The sequence below is a fragment of the Electrona antarctica genome (assembly GCF_951216825.1).
Source record: "Electrona antarctica genome assembly, chromosome: 19".
NCBI lineage: Eukaryota > Metazoa > Chordata > Actinopteri > Myctophiformes > Myctophidae > Electrona > Electrona antarctica.
Genome location: NC_136800.1, coordinates 37247979 through 37261572, shown reverse-complemented (window position 1 = coordinate 37261572; position 13594 = coordinate 37247979). Strand labels below are relative to the sequence as shown.

The 13594-nt window shown below is 44.7% G+C and overlaps 1 protein-coding gene across 1 annotated transcript in view; it reads left to right on the top strand.

The window, feature by feature from the left end:
* Positions 1-13594, top strand: part of tnr (tenascin R (restrictin, janusin)) — a 325579-nt gene that overhangs the window by 292459 nt on the left and 19526 nt on the right. Inside the window, exons 26-28 of the mRNA XM_079529713.1 lie at positions 4455-4587; positions 10318-10469; positions 11259-11355. Of these exons, the coding sequence (XP_079385839.1) occupies positions 4455-4587; positions 10318-10469; positions 11259-11355 (382 nt within the window). The remainder of the gene's footprint in view (positions 1-4454; positions 4588-10317; positions 10470-11258; positions 11356-13594) is intronic.

The following is a 13594-nucleotide window of genomic DNA, read 5'->3' as shown; positions in this document are numbered from 1 at the left end:
AATTAATGCCCTACTTCATCATACTACAGTTTGCTACAAAAGTAGCGAGAATACCCCGTCTACAAGCTCACAACGTGTCGCATCGTGACGTGAAAAGTAACGGTTTTGGACATAATGAGGTTTCCACCGACGGCAACAATATGCAATTAATACCGAGTGCGTAAATGCATATCATCCTTAATCCATTGAGACCTGGAACGCATCCATGTCACGTTAGCGTTTAACCACATTAACCATTAACCCATTTTGGGGCGGGAACCCGTTTTGGTGTTTTAAACATTGTTATAATTTAGCTATTGAAAAATAGCAGATCTACAAGCTCATAGCGCGCCACCGAGTGGCGCGCTATGAACTTGTAGGTCTGCTATTTTTGAAAAATCGTTAAAATGTGCCTCAAATCTTTCCGAAAATTGTCATGATTTAGAAAACTTTTTTTTTTTTAATTTCGACGTCAGGCCTGAATGGGTTAATACCGAGTGCGTAAATGCATATCATCCTAATGGCGACGTCGTGCCAAAAATGTGAAGATTTACAACCTCAGCTTAAGCTTTACCGAGCTAGGGTTTTTATTTTATTTTTGGCACGTGACACTGATGTACGACGGAGCAGAAATGTAGCATTATTAAGACTGATCTGCAGTAAAGGTTGCAATGAAATTCTTATCGTGACCCTGAAAGCAGAGAGAGAGTGTCAGATCCATTGAGACAGAGAGACACCATTTACCACCTGCTCTGCTGCATAATTCACAGTGACATATTGCCTGGAAATGTGCGACTTTTTCCTGGTTCAATATTTCATTTAAATTATTTATTTTGTGTTGCCAAGTCAATATAGCCCCTGGTGAAGAGAACGCACATGCATTTCAGTTCAACCGAGTTCACGCACGCACGCACGCACGCACGCACGCACGCACGCACGCACGCACACACGCACACACACACACACACACACACACACACTACTACTACTTAGTGCTTATTGCTGCCACCCCTAGGGCTAGTTAGGCGCCTGAACTGACACTTCAAGTCTTACCCGATAAAGACATAACGCAGAACACACACACACACGTGCGCACGCATGCATGCATGCACGCACGCACACACGCACACAGATGCACGGAGAGAACACTAAATCTCCCTACACTAGCTGCATGCTGCTTGAGATTTGTACAAAAAAATATGGTGGCCAATTGAGACATCATTCATGACATTTCCACAAAAAGAAAATAGTTGGAATGATGTGTTCCTTCCACGCGTTACGTCCAACCGGGGAAACTCCCCCCTGTCAGGTGAAAAGAAGCAGCTTGGACTCACTCCTCATGCATAGAAGTAAGCATGAGGTCAGTCCGCTGCCCTCCCCAGGTTGGCAGAGGAAGTGTAGCGACCAGGATTACATTAGATAATTGACACTGGGTGAAAAAATGGGTTGCAAAATCATGGGATAAAAATTTATTTAAAAAAAGAAAATTGAGTTATGTCAAGTTATGTGTTCTGTTATGACAGCCCCCCCCCCCCCCCTCCCCCATGTATCTCCCTTATAAATGTTGAATATGTAGGAAATCAGCACTCCAACTATCACAACGAGACGAAAACTGAATACGTAAATATATGCAAATCCAACAATAACCACATTATAAAAACACTTAACAACACTCCTCTGAAACAGGTTGATAACTACAAGGGTTCATATATATCTTCTTCCCAAAAGGACTTTCAAACTAGGAAGGGTATGGCCTGGTCAGCCTGCAATGACATGCATAAGATCTGGTCATCCAAGCTTAGTAAGTAAATATATTTAGGACGACTGTTGAGCCGATTCTACTCTATGGACTCTATTATGCGTGTCTTAACACATTGAGAGCCCACGCAAAACTGCCCAAAATCACTTTCACCTAGAAAATCCATTCACATTTTTTATAATTCAGCTGACTGTGGAGACACATGCTGGAACTTTTTACTTTGAAATGTTTTATAGTTTCTGAGTTATTTAATTTAAACGCCAAATGCATTCTCAATGGCGAAAACACAAACTTTGGCACCACGTGTTTAAAAAAAAAAAAAAAAAAGTGTTTTGATTTTTCTGATTTTTTTTAATAGTCCGCAGACGTCTTGGGCTATGCACGTGCGGTAATACCCAGGACGTCCACAGACGTTTTGGGCACAAAATGTGTTAAGTACCAGGTCTTATTACTTAACTTAAGACCTGGCCAAATAGCATTGACCACGCCTCCAGGTCTTAAGTTAAGTAATAAGACCTGGTACTTAAGACACGCATAATACTGCCCATATGGCTCTGAGACATGGACACTTTCAAAGAAATTGGTTGGATGGCACTTACACCCGCCTTCTAATGAGAGCGCAAAATCTGTCTTGGAAGAGCCACCCATCGACTAATCTATTATATGGCAACCTTCCCCGTGTTTCTTCACTAGTCCGATCCAGAAGAACACAGTTTGCCGGCCACTGCTACAGAGCTGAAAATGAGGTTATATCTTCCCTTCTTCTCTGGAATCCTGACTCAAAGCAGACCAGAGGTAGAAAACTGTCATTCCCTGATGTCATCGCTAGGGACACATGCATCAGTAGGCAGGAACTGCAGGGGATGGCAATGAAGGACCGGACAGTCTGGCGTGGCATTGTGAAATCCATGATCTCGACCGCGGTCGAAAAATGATGATGATGACCAACCTTTAAACAGAGCTCTATCTATCCTGGTATTATGATTATTGAGCATAACAAGGGAATGTTGTTAGGGGAGCTTTATCCCTGACATTTACACTGGATACAGGGATTAAATCAGTGTACTGCTACGTGTGTGCATTTACACTGGATACAGGGATTAAATCAGTGTACTGCTACGTGTGTGCATTTACACTGGATACAGGGATTAAATCAGTGTACTGCTACGTGTGTGCATTTACACTGGATACAGGGATTAAATCAGTGTACTGCTACGTGTGTGCATTTACACTGGATACAGGGATTAAATCAGTGTACTGCTACGTGTGTGCATTTACACTGGATACAGGGATTAAATCAGTGTACTGCTACGTGTGTGCATTTACACTGGATACAGGGATTAAATCAGTGTACTGCTACGTGTGTGCATTTACACTGGATACAGGGATTAAATCAGTGTACTGCTACGTGTGTGCATTTACACTGGATACAGGGATTAAATCAGTGTACTGCTACGTGTGTGCATGCTGATCTGTGTGTGATTAAATCAGTGTACTGCTACGTGTGTGCATGCTGATCTGTGATTAAATCAGTGTACTGCTACGTGTGTGCATGCTGATCTGTGATTAAATCAGTGTACTGCTACGTGTGTGATGCTGATCTGTGATTAAATCAGTGTACTGCTACGTGTGTGATGCTGATCTGTGATTAAATCAGTGTACTGCTACGTGTGCGTGCTGATCTGGATACAGGGATTAAATCAGTGTACTGCTACGTGTGTGCATGCTGATCTGGATACAGGGATTAAATCAGTGTACTGCTACGTGTGTGCATGCTGATCTGGATACAGGGATTAAATCAGTGTACTGCTACGTGTGTGCATGCTGATCTGGATACAGGGATTAAATCAGTGTACTGCTACGTGTGTGCATGCTGATCTGGATACAGGGATTAAATCAGTGTACTGCTACGTGTGTGCGTGCTGATCTGTGTGTGTGTGTGTGTGTGTGTGTGTGTGTGTGTGTGTGTGTGTGTGTGTGTGTGTGTGTGTGTGTGCATGCTGATCTGTGTGTGCATATGAGTTCCTTAACCGTTGCCGTCAGCTAGAAACCTCATATCTCCATATTTCAACTTATTATGTTTCTTCATAAATGAATGCCCTACTTCATGATACACTGAGCTTCTGCTATTTTCACAATTTTCAATGGTTTTTAAAATAGGTTTAGGACATACAAAGTCTCCGCCTGACAATGACCATATACTGTATACTGTATCTGTGTGTGTGAGTATACTATGGGTGCATATACCTGTAGTCTCTGTGTGTGTGTGTATCTGTGTGTGTGCGTATACTATGGGTGCATATACCTTATAGTCTCTGTGTGTGTGTGTGTGTGTGTGTGTGTGTGTGTGTGTGTGTGTGTGTGTGTGTGTGTGTGTGTGTGTGTGTGTGTGTGTGTGTGTGTGTGTGTGTGTGTGTGTGTGTGTGTGTGTGTGTGTGTGCGCGCGTGCGTGCGTATACTATGGGTGAATATACCTGTAGTCTCTGACGGGTGGAAACCTCATATGTACGAAACTGGAAACGCAGCGCAAAGCGACAATGCTTTTAAGACTTTTGTGTGACACTGTAGTATAAAATATTGAGATAAGAGGTTTCTACCCGACACCAACAATGTGTGTGTGTGTGTGTGTGTGTGTGTGTGTGTGTGTGTGTGCGCGCGTGTGCGCGTGTGTGCGTGCGCGTGTGTGCGTGCGTGTGTGTGTGTGTGTACACCATAGGAGCTCATTCTGGATGCGGAGGACACGTGGATTCGTCTGGAGGGGTTGGCTGAGACCACAGAGTTCACCGTCAGACTGCAGGCAGCCAGAGGGCTGGACACCAGCACTATAGTCTCCACCACATTCACCACAGGTACACACACACACACACACACACGCGCACACACACACACACACACACACACACACACACACACACACACACACACACACACAGCCTTGGCAGAAATGTCTTTATCTCCATAATTTAACTTTTGTTTTGTTTTTCGATAAATCATTGTAATGAATGCCCTATTTCATAGTGTGCAGCGTCACACAAAACAAAAGTAGCAGATATGCAAGCTCAAATCTTGACGAAATAACGCTTGTCGATCTTTCTTTCTTTTCTTTTTTTTAAATGTATAAATAATCTAATGGGGTGCCAGTGTCAATCAAACACTGGCCTGACAAGGAGGTTCATGCATGAGAGTCTCCTTGCATAGTGGCTGGCAGAACCCGGGTCCGCAGAACCCAGGTCCCCAGGGCAGAACCCAGGTCCTCCAGAACCCAGGTCCTCCAGTCAGGCAGAACCCAGGTCCTCCAGAACCCAGGTCCTCCAGAACCCAGGTCCTCCAGAACCCATGAGGTCCTCCAGTGGTCTTTATCTCCCCCAGGGGATAATGCATTCCCCCCTGTGTGTGTGTGTGTCTGTCTGCAGCAGACCCAACGGCATCATAGTGGCTGGCATCATAGTGGCTGGCAGAACCCACCCAGGTCCTCCAGTGATCTTTATCTCCCCAGGGGATAATGCATTCCCCCCTGTGTGTGTGTGTCTGTCTGCAGCAGACCCAACGGTCCTCCAGTGGTCTTTATCTCCCCCAGGGGATAATGCATTCCCCCCTGTGTGTGTGTGTCTGTCTGCAGCAGACCCAACGGTCCTCCAGTGATCTTCATCTCCCCCAGGGGATAATGCATTGTATGTGTGTCTGTCTCCAGCAGACCCAACGGCATCATAGTTGTTGTGCACGCTGTCAGCAGGCCAAGGACCTCAACTCCAGAATACTTTTCAAATGAGTCAAACGACAACTTTAAAGAAAAAAGTAATATTATTTTAATTTGTAAACTCAGACCCACCATTGCGCTCCAGGCTATGGGATATATTATTCACATTGTGTACGCTGCCAAGTGCCAACAGACCAAGGACCTCAATTACCAAATTCACTTCAAATATATGCAAATGTACACATTTGCAGTATTTGAATAATAGTTAACTCTGTCCTCAACCTTTTGTTTATCACCTAAAGATAAGGAAGACCAAACCCAGGTGGGATTTTGGCTTCTTGACCCTCCTCTGTGACTGTGTACGATTTGAATCTCGATTGTATTTGCACATACATTTGGCCAAGGAAATACGCTTTATACTTGCTGTGGCTAATGTCTGTATTGTTGTACGATGTATTGTATGTCCTTCAGCCCAGCTACAAACACAAGGACATCCTCCAGAGACAGGCTTGCCACTCTTTCTGGGGTGGGGCGAAGAAGAAAAATATGTACATTTTGTGGTTGTACATCGGCTATTTTCAGCGAATGTTTGCCTCTTTTTGCCGAATGTTCGCCTAGTATGTTATAGCCAGAATAGAGACTCGAGGGCTCTGTGGCATAAAGTTATTGCTGCTGCTTCTTCTTCTTCTTCTTCTTCTTCTTCTTCTTCTTCTTCTTCTTCTTCTTCTTCTTCTTCTTCTTCCTCCTCCTCTCTTCCTGATCCTTGATGCTACCAGACGGACTGAACTGCACATGAAAGATGTTCTCCACAGTCTCAGCAGTTAGCTTGGACTCAGCGTAGCATATAAATGAGACTAGTGAAGGATGCGGTTCCATGCTGTTGACAAAATCTCCTTGAACCTACATAATTATACAGACTGACAGTCGCTGTATTTTCCAGAGGGGGGGAAACATCACAACATTTGAGTATGTGAACAATTATTGGAAAAAATATATATATTTTAGATTCCAGGAGCTAGAAATGGGGCAACACCTTCAGCCCCCCTATTTAAAATGTATAGGTAGTATACATATAAAGATTTTAGTTACTCGTATCACTGAGCACATCCCTGTGCTTTGCTTTCTTTCACTTCTGAAGGGTATTCTTTTTTGTTTGTTTGTGGGTGTTTTATTGGTGCGTTTGGGTGTTAATTTATTAAACGTGTCATTGCATTCTAAACTGGTCTTTCCCTATTCAATGAACATGTGGCATAGCTGAGGAGTAAGATCCTTACGTGCACAAAAAGGTGGCATATAGTCTGCTCTATACACAGTTGACTGTATTTATTCATATGAGAAAACAGCACTTGAACTTTATAGCGACGGAGCGGCCCGGCCTGTTAGCTGGGCTCCCCGCTGTTAATGTACATCACCACATTTACAGTGTATCATTAAAATTGATGTAAGCTCAGTGTGAGCTTGTATTTGCTTCTAGATCGGTTTAAGTGTATAATTGAATTTAATCTGAATAAAATGTTCACAGATCGTAGAAGTTCCTGTTAAAGTTGCAGCCACTAAATATAATGTATGTAAAGCTGTCCATTGTAGGCATAGGCTATATGTTCCTATTTTACAAAAACTACGCATTATTGTATTTAGGATAGTTCTTCAAAAACAAAAAAATATTGTACTTTGGCAGCAGGTTTCCTAAATGGTAAATGGTAAATGGTGCATTTATATAGCGCCTTTATCCAAGGCGCTTTACAGTGCATTACATTCACCCATTCACACACACATTCATACACCGATGGCGGCAGAAGCCATGCAAGGTACCCACCAGCACATCGGGAGCAATTTGGGGTTCAGTGTCTTGCCCAAGGACACTTCGACATGTAGACAGGAGGAGCCGGGATTCGAACCGCCGACCCATGGATCATTGGACGACCTGCTCTACCTCCTGAGCCACAGTCGCCCCCTGTTTCCTGTAGGCAATGTTACGTAATGTCACCAAAACAAAAACAAAACACTGTTTCCACAACCCTCTCAGTTACAGTAGACGCTCTGCCCACAACCCTCTCAGTTACAGTAGACGCTCTGCCCACAACCCTCTCAGTTACAGTAGACGCTCTGCCCACAACCCTCTCAGTTACAGTAGAGGCTCTGCCCACAACCCTCTCAGTTACAGTAGACGCTCTGCCCACAACCCTCTCAGTTACAGTAGACGCTCTGCCCACAACCCTCTCAGTTACAGTAGATGCTCTGCCCACAACCCTCTCAGTTACAGTAGACGCTCTGCCCACAACCCTCTCAGTTACAGTAGACGCTCTGCCCACAACCCTCTCAGTTACAGTAGACGCTCTGCCCACAACCCTCTCAGTTACAGTAGACGCTCTGCCCACAACCCTCTCAGTTACAGTAGACGCTCTGCCCACAAGCCTCTCAGTTACAGTAGACGCTCTGCCCACAACCCTCTCAGTTACAGTAGACGCTCTGCCCACAACCCTCTCAGTTACAGTAGACGCTCTGCCCACAACCCTCTCAGTTACAGTAGACGCTCTGCCCACAACCCTCTCAGTTACAGTAGATGCTCTGCCCACAACCCTCTCAGTTACAGTAGATGCTCTGCCCACAACCCTCTCAGTTACAGTAGACGCTCTGCCCACAACCCTCTCAGTTACAGTAGACGCTCTGCCCACAACCCTCTCAGTTACAGTAGAGGCTCTGCCCACAACCCTCTCAGTTACAGTAGACGCTCTGCCCACAACCCTCTCAGTTACAGTAGACGCTCTGCCCACAAGACAACCCTCTCAGTTACAGTAGACGCTCTGCCCACAACCCTCTCAGTTACAGTAGACGCTCTGCCCACAACCCTCTCAGTTACAGTAGACGCTCTGCCCACAACCCTCTCAGTTACAGTAGACGCTCTGCCCACAACCCTCTCAGTTACAGTAGACGCTCTGCCCACAACCCTCTCAGTTACAGTAGACGCTCTGCCCACAACCCTCTCAGTTACAGTAGACGCTCTGCCCACAAGCCTCTCAGTTACAGTAGACGCTCTGCCCACAACCCTCTCAGTTACAGTAGACGCTCTGCCCACAACCCTCTCAGTTACAGTAGACGCTCTGCCCACAAGCCTCTCAGTTACAGTAGACGCTCTGCCCACAACCCTCTCAGTTACAGTAGATGCTCTGCCCACAACCCTCTCAGTTACAGTAGACGCTCTGCCCACAACCCTCTCAGTTACAGTAGACGCTCTGCCCACAATCCTCTCAGTTACAGTAGACGCTCTGCCCACAAGCCTCTCAGTTACAGTAGATGCTCTGCCCACAACCCTCTCAGTTACAGTAGATGCTCTGCCCACAACCCTCTCAGTTACAGTAGATGCTCTGCCCACAACCCTCTCAGTTACAGTAGATGCTCTGCCCACAACCCTCTCAGTTACAGTAGACGCATGCTCTGCCCACAAACCAATGTCCAGTAAAGAAACTGTAATGAAAGTGAAAAATGAAAATAAAGAATGTATTCAGAAGACATGAATCAAAGTTAAATTTAAAGGTATATTCAGTGATTTCACTTCATTCAAATATCACTTATTTTTTCTTTTTTTCTTTTGATAATCCTCCCTACTATAGAGTGTGCTGACCATATAAGGAGTTCCTCCCTGTCCCCAGTGAGCCCCTGGGGTCAAAAAACCCTAGTTTCAGTTTTGGTGGCGGGTGGCAAAGCCTTCATCCAATCAGGATGAGAGGGGCCTTCCTCCAATCATGATCGAGTGGGGGCGGGTCTTGGTGCACATGCTGTTGGCCTATTGCACTTCCCCCACTGTAGTGTGTGCATGTGCACATTTTGTTACCGGGGCGGACTGGGTGGTTTTCCAAATCACTGAATGCTCCTTTAAACTAACTTCCTTGTAACTCAAAGTTACAATGAAAATGTGAAACTTTCAGTTTAAGTCTTATTCTTTCAATTAAACTCTTTTTTGATTATGATCAAAACTTTCGGGCTGAATCTGATAACTACTGTATACCAATGACAGCATCCTGACGTGCTGCTTCTCTGCCTGGTATGGGAGCTGAGCCACTCCCGACCACTAAGCATTAGTGAGATGCCTTCCCTCAGGGAAGCAGTGCGTAGCCAAGGCTGAGTGGATTATCAAGGACACTCACTACCCCAACCACAATCTATTCTACTGAATGTATCATTCCATAGCCATTCGACCGGAGTATGGAGCAGTTTCCACCTGTCACCTTCCAGGCTGTTGAACAAGCACTGAGCCCTATCCCAATGCCAGTCTTCGACACAGGCCATCACACAGGCATTATCACGTTATGCATATATGACTATGATTATACTCCACTCTCTGCTGCACTGGCACTATCATTTACAGTATGTATAGTCTTCATGTTTAATATCTGGGCAGCCATAGCTGAATGGTTAGTGAGGTTGGCAGAGGCTGTCAGTGGACAGAAGGTCCACGATTCACACCCCAGCGTCCCTGAACAAGACCCTTAACCCCTAACTGTTCCCTGCAGGGCGCTGTATTAATGGCACCCACTGCTCCTAATGGTTATGACGGGTAAATGCAGAGGACACATTTGACATACGTGTGACAACAAAATCCGCCCAAGGAGTTGGGACCACAATATTATATCTGCTAAGTGATATTTCCAATCTGAGACGGATTCTATATCTGATGGGATTTAATAATACAAGATCACATCTTGGCAATGTCGCGCAATGGGGCATGTTGTGAGCTTGTATATGGGTTTATATAGTCGCGACCCGTGACCCATGGAAAATGGTTCCATGAGCCATTATATGGGTCACCCACAGCCCATTGTTGTTAAAACACTGCCGTGATACTGTAGAACACCTGGCTTCACTTGTTCTCTTCCTCCCGCAGGGAGCCGTCTGTTCAGCACGCCTCAGAACTGTGCCCAGCACCTCCTGAATGGAGAGACGCTGAGTGGCGTCTATACCATCTACATCAACAGGGACCCCAGCCAGGGTGTGCAGGTCTACTGCGACATGACCACCGACGAGGGAGGCTGGATTGTAAGATGTATACTTTTTATTGTGTCTTGTCTTTAATGTTCTCAGATGGAAGAAGTAATCACACGTTTTTTACTTGTGTAAAAGTAGCAATACTACAATGTAGGTTGAGTAAAAGTACAGAAGTATTGGCATCAAAATATACTTAGCGTACCAAAAGTAAGGAGCAGTACTTACTGTGCAGAATGTCCCATTTCACAACTTCAAAATCCTTTGCAAATAGCAGATCTACAAACTCACATTGGAGGTTGTAGATCGGCTATTTTCAAACGGCCGAAATATATATAGGAGGCTGAATAGATGTATCTTTTGTGATAATAATCTAAATCTGAAAAGTAACTAGTAATTAAATGGCAAACCAGATCTGTGCCATAAAAGGGCCGTAATTCATTGATCCATGAATTGCATTATTGTGCATTGCATCACTGCATTGCTCAAATGTAAGTGGATTATGTATTATGTATGTAACTAGGCCGGACCAATTTTGTTACAGTATGTGGGATAGTGGAGTAAAAAGTACAATATTTGCCTTTGAGATGTACAGGTAGTGGAGTAGAAGTAAAAGTTAAAAAAAATTGGAAATTCTGAAGTAAATAAAAAATACCTCAACATTGTACAGTACTTGAGTAAATGTACTTAATTTACACGACTGGTTGTTCCGCAAGTCACCTCTCGTGTCTGTGTGTGCGTCATCGCTTGCGTGCGCGTGCCTTATCGTGTGTGACAGACACTTAACACTACTGATGATTTATTTGTCTCAAATGTCAGCGTCACATTCTGGTGTTTTTGCAGGTGTTCCAGCGACGACAGAACGGCCTCACAGACTTCTCCAGGAAGTGGAGCGACTATCGCGTGGGCTTTGGAAACCTAGAGGATGAATTCTGGCTGGGTAAGAACCTTATGTCACCAATAGAGGGTATGCACGTGACTTCATCAGCATACTGTACACTATACTGAGTGGCAAAAAACGACTTTCTGGCCTTGACAGCCCATACATCCAAACAGAAAGTCCTATCTGATTGCATTAAACAACGTTAAACAGCGTTAAAGTCACTTTGCCACTCATTTTATGCATACCCTCTATACTATAGCAACAATCAGCTTCAGGCGAGACTTATTTATTGCCTTTTTTTCCTTTTTGTTTAAGCTAGATGTGCGCACGGCGAAGGCACGTGAACCTCTAGTTTTGTACATTCTCAGGGTAATAAATGGATGAACCGTTTTGTACATCAACACTGGTTGTACAATATTTATGAAGAAGGAAGGCACTGGAGCAACGTGACAACGTTTCTGTTGTGATTTCCGTTCGTTAACCAACCGTGTGGTCCCCTTGAAAGTCTGTGTTGATGTCAATACATCTTCATCAGGTCCTGATGACCTCCTGAGATGCACCGCGGCCAGCCTCAATTTGGCTTGAGGCACACACACACACACACACACACACACACACACACACACACACACACACACACACACACACACACACACACACACACACACACACACACACACACACACACACACACACAGTGGACCACCTCTCTGTTCCTTGTACAATATATCTCGTTTGACCCCGTGGCTCGTAATTTAGGCGCTTATCTATTCTGTCTGTCTGTCTGTCTGTGTGTGTGTGTGTGTGTGTGTGTGTGTGTGTGTGTGTGTGTGTGTGTGTGTGTGTGTGTGTGTGTGTGTGTGTGTGTGTGTGTGTGTGTGTGTGTGTGTGTGTGTGTGTGTGTGTGTGTGTGTGTGTGTGTGTGTGTGTGTGTGTGTGTGTGTGTGTGTGTGTGTTTTTTTGTCGTCTTTTGTTTGTGTTGTGGAGGCAGCCAAAACCCAGAAATACCAATGCACCTTCCTAGGGGCTTCAGCCCTAATGTGTCTCTAATTTATAGTGTCGGCTGGATGAGGTGCAATCTTTTTTCAGCATGAGAGTCTATTATCTGTGATCAGGACAGGATCCTCAAACCATTAGAGCACTCATCCACTCAATCGTCTCACATGCTGCACTTGATTCATAGTGACACATTTAGTACACATGTAGTGCCAGTAGTGGACACAATACTTACATTGTAAAATAAAAGGCCTCGTCTTTTCCATTTTCTTCCCATAATCCTAAAGCTGCATTTTCTATTTACCCGGAACCTGGCTTTTATGTTTTTTGTGATTCTGTGTGGTATCTGTGCTCATAGATCTACACTACACACAGTGGCGCATCCCAGTCTCTTGACCACAAGAGTCTACAGTAGGGGAATATCTGCAAAGAAGTGCACTAAAAATTGAACCACTTTGTATGCAAAAGTATAAGTGGTTAAGGGGCAACAGCTGGCCTCAGCTGCTGTGGGCATGTCCACTATGACCTTCCATTAATCACGGCAGACACAATGTGCCTGTTTGCACGGCTGAGCTGCTATTACGTATCCATTGGTGGTTTGGAGACGGACTGTATTTTGAGCCAAGAAAGCAGAGGAGGAAAGTTGGAAGTGGAAACGTAACATCTAAAAGAATCTACTGGCTGTATTGCCTTGGAATTTGTCGTGCCCTTATGCTCCCCAGAGGATGAACCACGGTCGAACCCATCATACCCATATGGCCTCTAGCAACACCGTTATTAACCACAGCTGACCCGACGGCCTTTTCCTCCTGCCAGAGGAAAAGGCCACGGGGTCACCCATGGTTCATAAGGTTGGTGCTGGTCGTCTAGCAACACCCCTAGGCTATCAATTGTCCAGATTGCTATGAAACTTGTTGAAGGCATTCATGATCCTTAGAGCAAGAAATCAAGCCACAAGGAGTGACCCCTACAGTATGACCTTTGACCCCTACAGTATTACCTTTCCTCTAAGTTTGTACTCAGGGCAAAATGTCTGTATTACACACACATGGTATGGCATCTTATCTTATAATACAAGCCATAGTCTAATCGGCAGATTGTAGGATCATCTTAGGCACTTAGGCACTAGTGGGTAATGTACTGTAAGCTAGAGAATGCTCCACACAAGAGTCTTTAAGTCTTTACTTAAGATTTGGCTTTTAACCACAGCTGAACTTAATTTAGGTTTTCTATTTGCGTATTATTTGCGTATTATTCGCGTATTATTCGCGTATTATTCGCGTATTATATGCATATTATT